The 17,251-nt window shown below is 49.4% G+C and overlaps 1 protein-coding gene across 6 annotated transcripts in view; it reads left to right on the top strand.

The window, feature by feature from the left end:
* erc1b (ELKS/RAB6-interacting/CAST family member 1b) overlaps positions 1-17,251 on the top strand; it is a 144,646-nt gene that overhangs the window by 26,448 nt on the left and 100,947 nt on the right. For 3 of the 6 annotated variants that reach the window (XM_049007309.1, XM_049007310.1, XM_049007313.1), the window contains exons 3-8: positions 3,052-3,468; positions 6,056-6,130; positions 6,406-6,561; positions 7,047-7,139; positions 9,664-9,831; positions 10,830-10,997. In XM_049007309.1, the coding sequence (XP_048863266.1) occupies positions 3,052-3,468; positions 6,056-6,130; positions 6,406-6,561; positions 7,047-7,139; positions 9,664-9,831; positions 10,830-10,997 (1,077 nt within the window). The remainder of the gene's footprint in view (positions 1-3,051; positions 3,469-6,055; positions 6,131-6,405; positions 6,562-7,046; positions 7,140-9,663; positions 9,832-10,829; positions 10,998-17,251) is intronic. The other 3 variants (XM_049007311.1, XM_049007312.1, XM_049007314.1) reach the window with 1 other exon arrangement.

Below are 17,251 nucleotides of genomic sequence, written 5' to 3'. Positions count from 1 at the left end.
CCTGAAGTGGCGTCTGTGTGATGAACGCATGCGAGTTGTTCTTTGGGGTGGATTTTTGTACTTCTTCGCTGAACTTAAACCTCAGGGAGGCCTCTAGAATCTTCTGGTGTCAGAATAAGTGTACCAGAAAGCACATCAACTCATCACATCATTTCGTATATTCACTGTTTTTATGCAATATGTATTTAAGGTAAGAAAAGCTTGAAAATGCTAGTTTCTGCGCGGACTTGCATCCCGTCTAGCGTCTCCCTTTGTGCACCCTCCAGGCTCCCGGCTCACATGACCTTGCACCGGATAAACCCCTTTTTTCTCTTTTGTATGGTTGATCATCAGTTTGAAACTGTGAATATTGTTTCTTGATATGCACGTCTTAAATTAACATAGTGTGTTCACTGTGCATTCATGACCTTCGAAGAAGAATGATATGGTATTTACCCCGGGGGGGAAATTCTCTCTTCGCCCACCCAATCCTGCTCAGACATATGTTAAGGTGAGGGCAAACTTGGGGATCAGAGCGAAGGACAGCCACATGCAGCGCCCGTGGAGCTGAGGTAAGGGCCTTGCCTTAGGGGCTCGCGGACGTGACTGTTCTGCCGAGCCGCACACCACTCCTACTCAGTTTGCCAGTGGGTTTAATTTTGCCGGGTCTATTTACTGTACTCAGAAAGGAACACGTTTGTTCTATGAAGTTGTCAGTGGAATGTTTCAGCATCTTAAACTGCTTTCGCGCTGGTTAACTGCGGCACTTCTGCCTTGGTGGCCTGCGCTGCCAGTCTTGGCCAAAGGTTGTGCTTCCTCTCAGGAGGCCCTTCTGTTGTGCGCTTCCCTAAACTGTCAGTCAGATGTTCTGATGTATAAATTTCGGAAAGCGTATGGGTCACATGATCCACTTTCTTGTAAGTGGCTGTAGCATGGTCCAGTTTCACAGTCCCCCTGAACCTGAGCCGGCTTCTGTCCTCTGGATGTTGGTAGCTCATTGTGGGGGAATACGATAGTATGGGTGTGCTTCTTTCTCCCTACTTCTGCCCCTTGAGTGTCCATCTTGGGTGGCCTCTATGCCCTCCTTGCTGCTGTTCGCCATTTGATGTGAAAGTCAGTCCATGGTGACAAGCGATCGGCTCAGATATTTGTGTAAAGAGGATGCCCTGGGTGAGGGTTTGGGGTGGGTCTGGATGGTGGGGGCAGCAGTGGGACCGTTCGCCTGCCCCGTGACCATGGAGACGAAGGCGGGCGCCGGAGCGCCATGCTAATGCCAGCTGGCACACGCGTGTGTCTCACGGCGCTCTCCCCAGCCTGCAGACGTCAGCCTGTCTGAGTGCCCGCCTGGTGTCCTGGAGCCTCGAGCTGCAGATCGCGTTCCCGTGGCGACAAGGGATGGCGGTGCGCTAGGTTGACATGGGAACCGTATCCTACCTTTACCTCTCTTATGCTGACCGCGCTCTGTGTGTGGCTTTGCCGTGTCTCTGCGGGACACTGTGTGCTGCTTTAATATCACCGGTTGGAGGTTGAACACTGGTCACTGATATGCAGACAGATGACGGTTGATTACGGCAGGATCCCAACCAGGTTGAGCTGGCAGGGACTGGTAGGACACCTGGGGGGGGGGTTTTCATTTTTACCCCTCAGCTGGGCGTTGTGTGTGTAAGCCCTAAGATAAACCCTGACACATAGTCACTCTCTCAGAGGGAGATCAGTGTGTCTGCCCCTCAGATACACGGCACTGAAGATGGGATTCAGAAAGAAGCTTGATTCCTGAGATTTGATTCTGGTTTGATCTTTTTTAGACCGACAAGTGGCTTAGTCGCCCCCTAGTAGATGCTGAACTGGGAAGTTTGGTGATTGGCATGAGGCTTTATTTACATTTTTCCCTTCTCTACTGCTGATAAATCAGCTGTCTAATGAGCCCTTTGCCCCTAACCTTTCTGCATTATGCACTTAATGTAAAACTGGAACACATCTATTTTTTTGTTTGTTCAGGTGATTGGGAATGTTTGAGTATATATTTACCCAGACTCTTTGTATTTCCCACTTTTCCCAGTGCCCACATCCCTGGGGGGGTTAAAGGTGTGACCGGGATGGCTCAACAGAGGATTGAAGGTGGCCTTTTCTTGGCTCGCGCCTGCCAGGCACTCTGCGTTAGAGGGAACAGACATGTACGCCGTGTGCTTGCGGACAGCTGTCGTTGCCTGGCAACCGGGGTCGCCTGTGGAATTATGGCTGGGAGAGAAACTGCTAGTCTCCCCGCCCCCTGGTGTCTAGAGTGAGAGAGGCAGCCTGCAGATCACTTATTTGGTGATCACTTTTGTAAAAGGCCAGGGAGGAAGGCAAGTGTGCCGTCTTAGATTGTGATTGGCTGTACGGCGACGTTCACTGGTGAGTTGGCCTGCGTGGTTATCCACCAGCGAGCGGTTCCAAACTGGCGGTGCTGAGTCGCTCTTCTGTGCTTGATAGTGGAGGGATGGACTGTGTGTTACTTAAGCTCAGCCACGCTCCCTGCACAGTTCATCGCCTCTGATGTCACTCTGTAACTGTGCTGCCCCCTCATGGCCACTTGTATTCCCTGCAGCTCAGCTCAGCATGGCCGTCATGACAGAAATGGGACAGCCGCTTATGAACTGAACTTTTGGTCACCTTGATGGCTGTGAGTTCAAATCCTCCCAGGGAGGCTTCTGTACCTCTGAGCCAAAAGTCTTCACCCGCAGGGTTTATTCTGCTGCCAAATCTTCAGATTTTGTGTGAATTGTGAATTGTGTGAATGACATGAAGTATGGATGTTAATGGGCAGGCTAGCTGGCGCTGCAGTGTATGGCTAGCAAGTTATGAGAGCGCCCCCTCTTGGCAAGTTACCACATGAGTGTGGTGGATAAGCATTCTGAGCAAATTGCAGGTTCTGGAAGGGTTATGGAGTGTGGACCTAATTTCTGACTGGTTTGTTTAGTTTATGACAGACTGTTGTGTTTATGTCAGTTGCTGCTGTATGGTAGCAGGCTTCCTTCTTCAGACTTGTAATTCTTCTCTCTGTCATCAATTTCTCCATCTTCCCTGTCACAGCACTTGCAGATGACCATCCAGGCCCTGCAGGATGAGCTGCGCATCCAGCGTGACCTGAACCAGCTGTTCCAGCAAGACTGCAGCACGCGGCCTGGCGAGCCGCTAGGCGCCGAGCTCACCGAGGAGAACTTCCAGCGGCTGCACGGCGAGCACGAGCGGCAGGCCAAGGAGCTCTTCCTGCTGCGCAAGACACTGGAGGAGATGGAGCTGCGCATCGAGACGCAGAAGCAGACCCTTAGCGCCCGCGACGAGTCCATCAAGAAGCTGCTGGAGATGCTGCAGAGCAAGGGGCTGCCGGCCAAGGCTAGCGAGGAGGACCACGAGCGGACGCGGCGCCTGGCCGACGCCGAGATGCATGTACACCACCTGGAGAGCCTGCTGGAGCAGAAGGAGAAGGAAGTCGGCACTCTGCGCGAGGTCGGTCCCTCCTGCCGTCAGCCTGCACTGTATAAGCGGCACTGTATGACACTGGCCAGTGCAGCAGATTTACACCCATTTTAACAGTTTTGGGTGCGTCCAAAATTGCGTACCTGTTTGCTACGTAGTACACGAAATGTAGTATGTGATGAGTAGTATGCCCGAATATTCAGTATGGATGAGATGGTATGTAACCGCAAAGGTGTAGGAGACATTAATTTTATGTAAACATAACTTAATTTATGCACAAAGGTGTATTCACTGGGGGGAGGGTGAATGAAAACAAATTAAATGGGTGGGGTGCATCTCCCCTCTGACTCCAACATCTCTGGGTGAACATAATACATGATGACATAATACATTCTGTGAAATTCCGATGTTTGTAACCGATGGACTCTACGCTGTCCCACAAAGCCACTAGAGTGGTGTAAATGGTCGCTCGCTCAGAGATTTTTTTGTCAAGATGGTGGAGGACGTGCCATCTCTATATAAATGTAAGTAGAACACGATACTCAGTTACATTAATTGACTCAAATATGTATTTTTTTTATTTTGTTTTGTTGATGTCAGGGAGGACGCAAGTAGTGACCGCTGTTTGTCTGAGTGCATGCATAATGTTTTCATGCATATTTATGGTACACACTACATTATCGACTGAGTAGTAGGCTTCTGAAGAAATTCAGTATGTACCATGTGAGTGTTCGATTTTGCGCACACTCTCAGAATGATGATATGTTGTGGAAGCAGGTACCAACAAATGCTTAGGGCACACCAGTAATGTGACTGACGGGCACACACTCGGCCTGTAGTGGGAATGAGGTGCCCTAAGTTAGGTGACGGACGATTGTCCTCCTAATGGGATCCAGCGTCAAACTGGCTGAGATCAGTCTGAGGTGGTGAATGAATCACTGCAGTGGAGGAAATGGCCTATAGCTATGCCCCCTCCGCATCGTCCCTGCTGGCTCCGCTATGTGTGTGTGCCCAAACAGGCTGAAACCAAACGTCACTTCGCGTTATCGGCAGGCGCTTTGGGCCTCTACCCCAGATGCCGTGTGAGGAAGGGCTGCGCAGATCACTCACTCACTGTGGGGTGGGGTCTGCGCTCATTAGTATGCAGATGTATACCTAGTGGCACAGGGCGGGAGGGTGCAGAGGTGTCAACCCCCAGCAAACTCAGCAGCTTGTAAACACTGCCACCTACTGTCTCAAATCCCACTTGGCTCTTTGTGATGAAGATCAGTGAGAGTTTTAGGAACTTAAACGCCTGGCCCTTCTGACTACACTGCATCTGCAGTGCCAGGGGAGGTGGGCTCCCAGATGCATGCACTGCAAAATCTGCACTTCAGATAACCCTCATCTGCTGCAGCTGCAGCCTGGATTCCTGGAGGGGTGGGTGTATAACCAAGGCTGCATGTCTGGTGTCCACGTCTGCCTACGGACGAAACGTTGAGATGGACCAACTGGCCGATCTGTTGGTTCCTGTTGACTTTGTAGTCTCTGTGCACACTCACTATCGGGACACTGCTGACTAAACAACCAAGGGTTTGGAAAACCTTATATGTGGTGCCCGAGCATCTGATTGACAGAGGTAGCATTGAAAAACAAGACCTCGTTAACGATGAAAAGGCTTAAGATTCAGGCGGAAGACAAACTGCGCTGTGAGCACGCTGGCACCTTGTTAGTCAGTGCTGCTCTTAAAGTGAACTCGGATAATCGTTTGGAGAGATCAATAGTTTGGTGTATTTTATGTGGCTTATTTCAGCTTCAGCACTGACTCTGGCAGGCAGACGTGGTATGAAATTTTAAATTGCTTCCTACCATTGATTTCTTTATTTTTTGGTGTGTGCGCTTTTAAGCCCCTTCAGGGGGAAAAAAAGCACAGTTCAACTATACTGTAATGTGGCACATTTATTCCAGCCTTGTTTTCATGAGAGCTGTAGCTAGATATTTGGATTTTAGGTTTTTGTCTCCGCTTTGTAAGAGTGGATCAGAATAGGCAGCACGATGGGTCTTGTGGGACATGGGCCGTAACCTTGAAATTTATCCCCCGAAGAAGATTTTGACAGGGAGCAAAACGCTGTTGAAGTTTAAGGCCCCCCTCTAGCTTTGTGTTCCTGAAATTTGCTAAAAAAAAAAAACTGACTGCTCGGAATGTGCTTCCAGTCACATGTGTATGTGTGAGTCGCAGTGCTTCTGTAATGAGCTGTTCTCCAAGAGGGAGGGGTTGGAACAGACCACTCAAGTGTGACTGAAGCTGAAATGTCCCCCTGACTCCGGGGTCGAGCTCTCGTTCAGCGCGGACGCCTGTCAGTTGTCTGCAGCCCTGGCTTAAACCGATTATCTTCTGCCACTGCAGAATGTCTGGTGTCTGGTTTCCCTAGAAGCAGATGAGGTTACAGGAAATGTCTGGATTGTTTGAGCCGCTAGAGGTCACCAGAGCACATCGTTCTATGGAGGAAACTGTGTGGAAACAAGGGGAAGATGAAAGCTTTACAAGTTATAGGGTTGAGTGGGAAAGATCATCCTGGATGGTGTGTGATGGATTCTGAATGGTTCCCCTTTGGTGACTGATTCTCTGCCTGACCAGGAGCTGCATCGGCGCTATGAGGGAGCCCCAGAATCAGCCAAAACCAAGGCCCTGCAGACCATCATTGAGATGAAGGTAAAGTTGAGCAGAGGGTGTGTGTCTCTGTGTGAGAGAAAGCAGGGTGTATGTCTGCGTTTGAGTACACATGGGACTGCTTTGCAGGCCGCACGAGTTTCTCAACAGTCTCTGCAAAGCTTTAGCCCCTGTCAGCAAATCGCTGAATCCAGGAAGTGAAGCAGCACCTCTGTGCAGGGTTCCCTCATACTAAACCACATACCATACTAATGAATCCCATGCTTTGTGGGTCATGCAGAGATGCTGTCAAACTGCCTGTTTTCCTCCACCTTCAGGACTCTAAGATCAGCTCCATGGAGCGAAGCCTGCGGGACCAGGATGAGGAGATACAGATGCTCAAGTCCAACGGTGCACTGAGCACGGAGGAGCGAGAGGAGGAGATGAAGCAAATGGAGGTCTACCGCAGTCACTCCAAGTTCATGAAGAACAAGGTGGAGCCTCAGCCATGACCGGCTTCCGGTTCTGTTCCTCTAGGCTGGTTTTATTTGTTATCATTACTGTGATTATTCATGTTATTTTATAAATAATGTGGTGGTTATTTTTAATTAGTGTTATTCCTGCATCGATTGATGGGCAACAAACGACATCTCGGATCAGGGATGCTTTTGCTCGCCCGTGGTGCTGCTAGCTTTCCTGTTCGGCCGTTTGCTGGTTGATACGTGTGTCAGGCGAACGTTTCATCCCATTTTTTGTCCAGATCAAACTAAGTGCAGAGCTGACCTTGCGTTTGTTGTGGACAGCCCTCGAATGCTGTCGTCTTGGCTTTGTCCAGATTTGATCTGCGGTGGAATTGCTTTGCGGGAATCAGACTTCTTGGAAATGGAGCACTGAATCTCTCCTGGGTGGTGTGATCATGTGACCTAATGGATATTGCCAAATGGTCAGTGTTGTGGTTAACAGCACACTCTCCTGACAGGTAGAGCAGCTGAAGGAGGAGCTGTCTCAGAAAGAGGCCCAGGGGGAGGAGCTGAAAAAGCGTGCGGCTGAGCTGCAGCGGGAGGTCTATGCAGTAAGGCTTCCTGTGTATGCAAAGCATCATGGGACGGACAGAGCCAGTGCCACCTCTCAAGCTAATTTCAACACCCTGAGCTCTGCCTTCTTGACAGTCTGTCCGAGTCTGTCTGCAGCTGCTTGTGGCTAACTTGCACTGTGTGTTGTGGCAGTTTCAGAGATGAGGCATGTATTGGAATGCATGTAGGCCGTGTAAAAGCCATAGTGTAATATGGCTCTGCATTCATGCTAATATACTGTCACATGTCTGACATATACCTTGCGTCTAGTTATGTCTAATTCTAATATGACTTTTCCTGATTGAGAATGAGCCCCATCCTGGGTTATTCCCTACTTTATGTCCATAACTTCTGGGATAGGCTCTCGACACCCCCAACATAAGGATAGATATTTGAGAATGGTGGTATCAGGTGAACCAAACCAAGATTAAACTGGAATTTATCTATTATTAGATGGACAGTAGTTAGTGAAACTGTCAAAATTTTGGAAAGAATGGTACATTTTTCATTCTAATTTAAATAGCGATCTGTAGGAGCTGAGAGGAGACTGAGGGGCTTAGACTCTAGCGACTGTGGCTGCGTGGGCAAGCTTGGTTTCTTGTGCCAGAGAAACTTCTGTAGTGTCAGTGCTTTATTCCTGTGAGCTGCTCCAGCATCACGGCCTCCTTCCCCAATCAGGAGTGCAGAGTTCTTTCTCCAAACTAGCAGGAAGTGGCTGGCATCACACTAGGCTCCCAGAAGCTTCTCTCCCTTTGTCTGTCTCTCCCAAACCTGCTCCCCTTTTCTTCATTCTGCTCGCGCTCTATCTTCAGATCGCGGTTGGATTTTGAGCTTCCCTGCTCGCTCTCTAGCGCTGGTCGGGTTGAGCTTCGAGCACTAATGACCACTTGGCTGAATTAGCTTCTCCCACCGCGGTCGTAGCACGCCTCTTCTCTGGGGTGCCCACGGGTAGAGTCGCGGTATCAAGGAGGTCCGTCCTAACCTTGGTCCTTTTCTGTCTGGCATGCAGTTTCGCCATGTGGGGGCTGCGTTTTTGTGGAGTGGCGCCTCCCCTGGGGGAGCATGCTCCTCTGCTTGTTTTATTTTTATACACCAATTCTTATACGTGGAATTAAATCACAAAATGGAACCCACACCATACTAATTTCAAATGGAGGGATTCTCCCTGTTGGCTGTGGGATTATTTCCCTCCTTTTGAACCAGGATTTTTAACCACGTCGTGAATATAAATTGATAACAAATGAACTTAGGGCACTTATCATATCAACTTTGCTGGAAATCATGGCTACCACTTGCGAAACTGGACCCCCAAAGCGATTCTTTGACTTTATTTGTATTTGTGTGTGTGTGTGTGTGTGTGTGTGTTTTTTTCCTGTTCAACCCTAACCCTTTCTTTACAGGATGTTCCATACAACTGTAAAATGAGGTATCATTTGGGAGAATTGTGTGTTGGCATGTGTAGATAGCAATTTAACTGCATCTCAGCTTTGGCCAGTAACCTTCCAGTACACCAGTCATCCTAGCCAATGGGGAAGCAGGAGCCTGCCCTCTACACATCTCAAACCAGAGGTTTCAATTATTGATGCCACTGCTGAGGCAGCACCCTGCTGAGCCTCTACGGGACCCAGAAGTGGATTATGATTTATTATTTATTTAAGGGCACAGCTGAGATGCCATGTGTATTTATTTTATGAAAGATACGGCAGCTGGGGCTCCCCAGGGAGCTGAACATTCGGCCTTTCGGTCAATTAAGTTAATACTTCCACTGCCTGCTCAGCTGGTCGGAACCAGTTTTGCAGATAGAAGGGTGGTGATTGTCAAATGTGTTATGTGTTACTTGCAGAAGTCATAGGATAATTGGTATCCATATGGGATCCCTTGAATTTCAGTACAGATGCTCCTCTACTTACGAACTTTCAACTTACGAACTTTCAGACATACGAACGAAGAGGACTATTAGTCCAAATTGTGTTCATTGGGCTCCTGTTTCCTGTCCGCAACATCAATGTTTTTTACAGTGCGCAAATTCCGCCTAGTACGACTTCTGGCCACTACTCCCGCCGCGCAGCAGAGTAGCGTGCGTACTCTCAGCATCCTAGTTCTTTGTACTTGCGTATACCCTTAAAATGATGTTGAATAACGACTTACGAACATTTCAAGTTACGAACGTATCCCATTCGTAAGTAGAGGTCTGTACTTTTTATAAAGTAAATAAAGGCATTGATCTTTTTGCAGTCACTCTCGTGCAGCTACACACAGCTGGAGATATAGTCTGTGTATCTATTTTTAATCAATAATGGGCGGCTAGTTGCTCCTTGCGTATCTATCATTGTAGTAATTAAAGCTATGTGGTGCTTATACTCACTCTGAGACCTGTCTCTGACTCTAGGCTTAGGCACGACAGGCTGGTGTAGGTCCATGTGTTGTTTTGATCCCGTCCCACCTGAAGTCGTGGTTCCGTTTAGGCTGTGGGAGGGGCCTGATTAATTTTTCTCTCCCTCCTGCCCTTGGGGATGCCCTCAGATTGACCAGGTGAAGCAGGACCTCTCCAGGAAGGACACGGAGTTGCTGGGCCTGCAGACCAAGCTGGAGACGCTGACCAACCAGTTCTCAGACAGCAAGCAGCACATCGAGGTGCTTAAGGAGTCGCTGACGGCCAAGGAGCAGCGTGCAGCCATCCTGCAGACCGAGGTACTCCTGTGCTCACTATCACCTGGGGCAGTCTCAACTCTTCAAAACATCGAAAACTTAGAAGTCATGTTTCGTCCACCTGCTTCTGTTTTTATTAATGTATTATAGGTCTATAAGAACTCCTTTTCCTTCAAACACGATTTAGCCATATTAACTATTTGAGTACACATTTTTAGCCACTGGGGGCAGTAGACACATAGCCCTTGCTTGTTACAAGTGATTTGTCATCAACAAATCTGAGCATTTAAGTGGGTGAGTTTTCAGGAGTGTCTGGTTGGTGAGCCCCTATATCACCATGAACATGGAACTGAGTGTGGCTACTTATTCTGACTGATTATTTTTCTGTAAATAATATGCACAGTTGAATATTCATCACATATATCACCACACCAAATGTTCTTGATTGATGTGTAAGGAGGACTTATCGCTGTAAGTGAGAATGACATTTATGCAAAAATAAAAAACAAAAAACGTTGAATAGTTAACAATAGAAGCATTTTATGCAAGTTGAAAAGTCGTTGCTGAAATCTGGTTTCTTGGGTAAGTGTGGTGGATGTCTGTAGTGAAGATGGAAAACACATTGCGCAAAGTTGATATTGAAGAAATGGGTTTCTAATTCACTGATCACCCTCTAAAATGGTGTTTTCTCATCTTCAAATTGTGATGCTTTAGTCTTGGCCACTAGGGGGTGGTAGTGGATTACAGTTTGAGCTAAGCCCACTATTTCTCCTTTCATATTAGCAAGGTCGCTAATAGACTGTTCTCTTTTATTGTAACATGATCTTTGAGATGAAATTATGGCTCTTTAAAAATAGAAATTTTCGTTATTATAACACAGATGTTTGGAGTATCAGTTTTCGGAAGAATAAGAGGTGTTAAAAAACTGCAAGGATAGGATGAAGTCATTTAGCGTCATGGTCCTGTAGTCTCTTCAAGGATGTAAGGGGACACCCGGCAGTGCGATCCTTTTGCGGCTGACCGCAATCTTTCTCGTGCAGGTGGACGCGTTGCGTCTCCGCTTGGAGGAGAAGGAGACCATGCTGAACAAGAAGAGCAAGCAGATCCAGGAGATGTCTGAGGAAAAGGGGACATTGAATGGGGAGATCCATGACCTGAAGGACATGCTGGAAGTCAAGGAGCGCAAGGTCAACGTCCTGCAGAAGAAGGTGAGTCCTGACTGGGTCACACGGGCAAGGCAAGGACCTCCCTTCAGCAGTGATTCAGCATCCTCTGCTGTAACAGCTGTGCTTTTCATCAGCTGCTATTACTTGTCAGTGCCAGCAGGTATCACTATAGCTCTGTTCTTGGTTGGATTTCCTAAGCTTCCCCTGTAGAGGAGTCATCGTTGGGAATATTTGAAGAAATTGTGTTCTCAGACTGTCTGTCACTGCAGATGGATACAAAACTCCTTCAGGACCCTCAGGGCGAGTGAGGGAAGGATGATTTGGTCTGGGATCCATCATTCATTGAGTGCCAGTGCCATTGAGGAGCAGGTTGCCTTTAAGTATCTTGGCAAAGAAGTTACCAGGCCTCTCGGAGAATAATGGGTTTTTGGAATCAGTGGAAATGTAATTTTGAGTATCAGTTTATGTGGTTAGAAATGCTGTCTTCCCCTCAGCTGCTGGAAGATGGCGCACAGGCCGGGTTTGATGTCAGCCTTCGTTGTTCTTGGTCGCCTTTCGTCGTCCCCCTGTGCACTGTGGGAGGAATTGAGGCACAAGCAGCTTTCGGGGTGTGAGGCAGTTGCCTGGCTGGGCCTGTAAGGTAATAACAGCTTGAAGGTTTCCAATTGACCCTGGGCCTGCCACAATGTGTAAAACAGAGCGGGCGCTGTGTAGCTGCAGTGCACATGGGCTCACCGACGCTGTCCTCGGGGTGCTGTGTAGCTGCAGTGCACATGGGCTCATCGGCTCTGTCCTCGGGGCACTGTGTAGCCGCAGTGCACATGGGCTCATTGTCACTGTCCTCGGGGTGCTGTGTAGCTGCAGTGCACATGGGTCCACCGGGGCTGTCCTCGGGGTGCTGTGTAGCTGCAGTGCACATGGGCTTACCGGCGCTGTCCTCAGGGTGCTGTGTAGCTGCAGTGCACAATGGGCTCACCGGCACTGTCCTCGGGGTGCTGTGTAGCTGCAGTGCCCATGGGCTCACTGGCGCTGTCCTTGGAGTGCTGTGTAGCCGCAGTGCACATGGGCTCACCGGCGCTATCCTCGGGGCGCTGTGTAGCCGCAGTGCACATGGGCTCATCGGCACTGTCCTCAGGGTGCTGTGTAGCTGCAGTGCACATGGGCTCACCGGCACTGTCCTCGGGGTGCTGTGTAGACGCAGTGCCCATGGGCTCACTGGCGCTGTCCTTGGAGTGCTGTGTAGCCGCAGTGCACATGGGCTCACCGGCGCTATCCTCGGGGCGCTGTGTAGCCGCAGTGCTCATGGGCTCTTGCGATGTGTCCCTACTGGGGACAGGCTGGCGCTCCCTAAGCCGCATTTGGCCTGGTTGGCCGTGTCGATCCACGGCAGGGAACGTGTGCCGAGACCTCCCCGCTCCCTCGGCCGGGCACTGCCTCCAGGCCCCGATGGCCTCCCCGCTCCCTCGGCCGGGCACTGCCTCCAGGCCCCGAGGGCTTCCCCGCGAAGATAGAACACAGACGAGAAGTGGCGCGGCACAGCTAATCGAGATTCCAGGGCCCCCCGCTTGTAATTCCTGGAGGCGTCCCTGGGGGGGGTCGGGAGATTGGACAGGCAGTGGGAATGCCGCTCCTTTTGAAATTAGACAGCCCTCCCTAGCCGCTTGAAAGAAACTGTTTTGGTCTCCGTTATTATTCCTGAGTCGTTTCTTTGCCATGTAGTGCCCCCCCCCCCCCCCCCCAAAGCTTGACGTGGGATGCTTTTAATGGGCCTGCCACATGGCCCTTCAAGCCCACATGACCGGTGCAGGTAGCCGGTTGCCATGGGGATAGCACTGAGTGTGCTACCTCAGCGGTGCCCCCCTCTCCGAGAGGTATTGTTGAATGTCTTGCTCTCAGGAAGCCCTCTGCAGGAGAGGCGTGCTCTGGCGTGGAGAGGGCTTGGGGGCAGTATAGCTGTTGTGGTTTATGTGGCTGTGCGCTGTACATTTCGCCCTTATAAGCCTATCCGTAGCGTTAAAGACACTCTAGCACATTAAAACAGAATTAATGATAATCATTATAACGTGTTTTCTGCAACTTGGAAGGTGGGTTAAGGGGGCACAGAGGCTGTGCTGGACGTGCTGGGGTGGGCAGAAGTGCCCCTCCCCTAGCTTCATTGGCCGGCGTAAGGATGCTTGAGAGGGGATTAACGGGGATTGTTTCATCTTGGATCAAATCCTTGGGCTGCCTCTCCTCCGGAGCGCTCCTGTCTGAGGTCGCGGCCCAGCGATTTCCTGCTGGCGGCCGGCGCATGCCTGGGGGGGGCCTCACCCGTTGCTGTTTGTGGGCGGTCCTCTGTGCCTCTGTTCTTTGGCAGTTGTCACGGCGACACTGGCGGATTAGGAGGCGTCAGCTCGGGTTGGCTCCGAAGCGGCCAGCTTGCACGCTGACGTCCAGATAAGCTTGTCTGCCGTCCTCATCACCTCCCCCAAACGACACTTACCCTATTAACAGGTAGAGGAATAACCCTCTGCGTTTTTGGGGGGTGGGGGGGGGGGTGACAAGGGTGGAGGAAATCTTGGTGTGAACTCAGTCCAGCATAAATATTGAGAGTGGTGGTTAGGCTGTGGGAGACAGTTCAGGGCAGGACAACCTGGAAAAAATAACTTTTGCAAATGCGAGACGAAAGCTGTGCAGCGCACTGTGGGTATGTAAAGTAACAATGGACAAGTGATGCGGAGCAGACTAGGCCACCGCCCCCTCAGGTCCAGGGTAATTCTACGCCCGTGCTTGTTGATCGAAATGGTCACGATGGCCGAGAAGTTCTCTCTCCTCGTTTGTCCTTCTCTGTTTTATCGTTCCTGCTGCCTCATTTCTGGGGAGATCTGCAAGGGCTGGAAACAGTAACGAAGCCGCTAAATTAAGCATGACTCTGGCACGCATGGCGCGAGGGAGGCCCCGGCGCTCTCCCCGTCAGGCTGTCGGAGAAGCTGAGCGACACTCCGTGGCTGCTAGGGGTTTACCGGAACTTTCCGAGTGCATGGGAGCTGCCCGCCGCTTAGCCGCTGGACAGAAAGTGAGACTCTGCTGGCCGGTGGGATGTCTGTTACCCGACAGCCTGTCAGACTCCTTGGTCATTCCCCACATGTCAGGATACTGAGCAGCCCTGGAATGGCCGGGTGCCTTTGATGGACAAGCGGTCAGGCGATGTTGGTTAAGGGCCGGGGCTTGGAGGTAAGGCCTCTTTGGGTTGTGCTGTTACATAGCACACAGAGCTGTGTCAGTGCTCTGTGGCTGGCCAGCAGGCACGTATGCAGGCGGCTGCTCATGCGCCAGCCCGGCGTTTTCCTTCCATTAACACTTTTTCATCTTATTTTAATCTTATTTTCCGAGTGTCCGCTCCAGCTGTGGTTTTGTCTCCATCGGTCTCCTGCTCAGATGGTGGGTGGAGAGCCCTCTGCTGGACATGTCTGGTACTGTGCATGAATCCCTCCATATGTGCTTTCTGCCTTTGGACCGCATATTGCCGAGTGTGACCCTCCCACGACCCTGACAACAGTCGCTGATGCTGTCCATGTGACATGTTCGCATGTGGGCTTGGTTGTCCTGGGACTCATTACTGGATGCTTCCCTTGTGTCATGCAGCGAGCTGATTGTCTGTCCAAGCTGGTTCTGATCTGCCCCAGAGCACAGAGATGCCGCTCGCAATTCCAGACTGAACTTGTAAGCCTTTCTCAACCTTTTTTTTTTGTCTTTCCAACTTTAATTGCTTGCGTTTCTTTTTAAGTTTGCCGAAAGTCCACGTGATCATCAAGGCAGACAAGGACGCTGTGATTTCGATGTATAATGTCCTCCTGACTTCCTTGCTCTGGTGCCTCAGTGTAGGATGAAGTTATTGTGTTGATTTTAGTATACAGATTACATCTGGTTCACTGCTGCACTCAGGACAACTAACTCAGCCAAATATAAATGGGGTGACACGGGGGTGCAGTGGTTAGCACTGTCACCTCGCACCACTGGGGACCCGGGTTCAAGTCCCCATCAGGATTACATGTGTGTGGAGTTTGCATGTTCTCCTCATGTTGTCATGGGGTTTCCTCCTGGTGCTCCAGTTCCGCCCCCCCACAGCCCAAAAACATGCTGAGGCTGATTGGACCATAAGTGTGCGTGGTTTGTGAGTGTGCCCTGTGATGGGTTGGCGCCCCATCTTGGGTGGTTCCCTGCCACCCGTATCTCTGAATGGGTGAATTGGATGGCAATAGCTGAATGTAACCGCTGTCCAATGAAAAACATGCATCTCCGAAAATCCAATATTATATTTAGCTTAAAATAAAGCAATTTCTCAGAAACTACTTTGCAAAATAACCCTAAAATAGACACCCTTAGCACCAGAAATAAACCTCTCTTTACACAGCTGTCAAAGAACAGTTTAATGTTTTGCAAGGACTTGTTAACTAGTTAAATAGTACTAGTTAAATAGATGACTTCATAAAACATCTTTTCATTGTTCAATTTGATGTCAAATGGTAGGCAGAGACGGACGAGCACATTCCATCTATAGTAAAAAGTCACAATCATCGATTTTCATTGGACAGTGACGATATTATGCTTTGTATGTAACATGCTGGCATGCACTGTAAAAGGCTGTTGGACACACAGATAGTGAATTTACCGCAAGGGAATTGGGCTTTGCAGCTTGACTGTCAGTGCCTGGGTATGCACAGTGGGGGCTGTGTGTTTCTGCATGACTTTGTGTGTGTGTGTGTGTGTGTGTGTGTGTGTGTGTGTGTGGATTGGGTTTATATTACACTGTGGGGACCAAATGTCCTGACGATGTGATAAAAGCCTGTTATTTTGTCGTAGTGGGGATCATTTTTCAGGTCCCCACAAAGACGTGTGAATGCAATCAAAAAAGTAAAAATGCAAAAAAGTCTTGTATTTTGTTTGGTCACTTAAGGGTTAGGGCTGCGTAAGGGATTAAGGTTGTAGTTGTGATTAGAGTTTTAGGAATTAGGAATGAATGAAGAGTTCCTACAAAGATATAATTACAAACCTGTGCGTGTGTGCAGCTGTGAAGCAGAGCCCTGAGTGTGTGTGACTGGTGGGCTTCATGACCGTGTGAATGGTCCTGTTGGCCAGAGAGGGATGTACTGAATGCGCTTCATTTCAGTTTTTTCTGTGCTGCTCTTTCACTTCTTCTTTCACTTTCTCTTCTTTGCCAGGTTGTCACGGTGTAGCTCGCGGAGATGCCAGCATTTTACTGCGCAGGAAATCCTCATAAACTGTTGTCTGATTCCCTTGGGACTCCGCCCCTTGTCCGTGAATGTTGGCAGATAGGAGGCTGGAAATACCCCCTACATGTTTAGTGACTTTTTGGGGCAAAGCAAATGCTCCCCTTGAATTTTTATAGGTCTGGGCCTGTGATGGTTGGTTCAGGTCCCAGAAAAGTAGGTGACGTTGTAAAACAGTGTTTCTCAGACTGGTCCTAGGGGTCCTTCCGGAAGTTAGGAGGCAGCAAAAACTTGGACCGTCTTGGGGTCCATGGTAGAGTCTCAGGTAGTGAAGCACGCTGATAAATAACTTTATCTGTTGAGTTTGTAGCGTGATACAGCCTGGGGTGCCATCCCACACCTGCTTGGTCTCCCTCCCTGCTCTATGCGTGGCACCGGTGGTGGTCTGTTCTTCATCTCCAGGGGTTGGAAACCCTTGCGTGGCAGGGCTTGCTTTGCGTCTCCGTATTTGTGTGAAGCTGTGCCTTGCCCTGGGGTGTCCCTCCATTTCCACGTTTTATGGAGTTGGGGGTGATGGAGGAATCGCATTGCTCCAGCAGGAATGCGACCGCGGAGGCCAGCCGACCAAGCAAGCAAACAGTCACGCGGTGTGTCTTATTAAGAAAATAGGCTTAAAGAAATGTCCGCTTAAAACACCTTCTCTACCACTCTCAGCTCTGATAGAACATCTGTCCAAACGTCTGAAATGATTTGAAAAAACAAACTGCGCTCCGGTTTTATGACTTGGTAAACGGCTGCAGTTGTTTAAACCGGGGCAAATTCATTATCAAATTTCTTCTCACTTTCTCACTACCGCTTTCTGTTTTCATTTGCAGAGCCTGGCCAAAAAATCCACCGCGTTTAATTAAATTCATAATCAGACCCATCTTATTTTCTTCTCCGATCTAGAGCAGGAGCCTAATTTCTGGATAAATTTAAGTGATTTTTTTTTATTATTAATATTTTTTTAACCTTTTGTTTGAAGGGAAGCTTTTGATTAATTAAAAGTGGAAACTTTCGGGTCGATTCTGGCAGCTACTGAAGAAC

The sequence above is a fragment of the Brienomyrus brachyistius genome, chromosome 3 (assembly GCF_023856365.1).
Source record: "Brienomyrus brachyistius isolate T26 chromosome 3, BBRACH_0.4, whole genome shotgun sequence".
NCBI lineage: Eukaryota > Metazoa > Chordata > Actinopteri > Osteoglossiformes > Mormyridae > Brienomyrus > Brienomyrus brachyistius.
The sequence above is the reverse complement of the archived record's forward strand: the minus strand, read 5'-3'. Positions and strand labels throughout refer to the sequence as shown.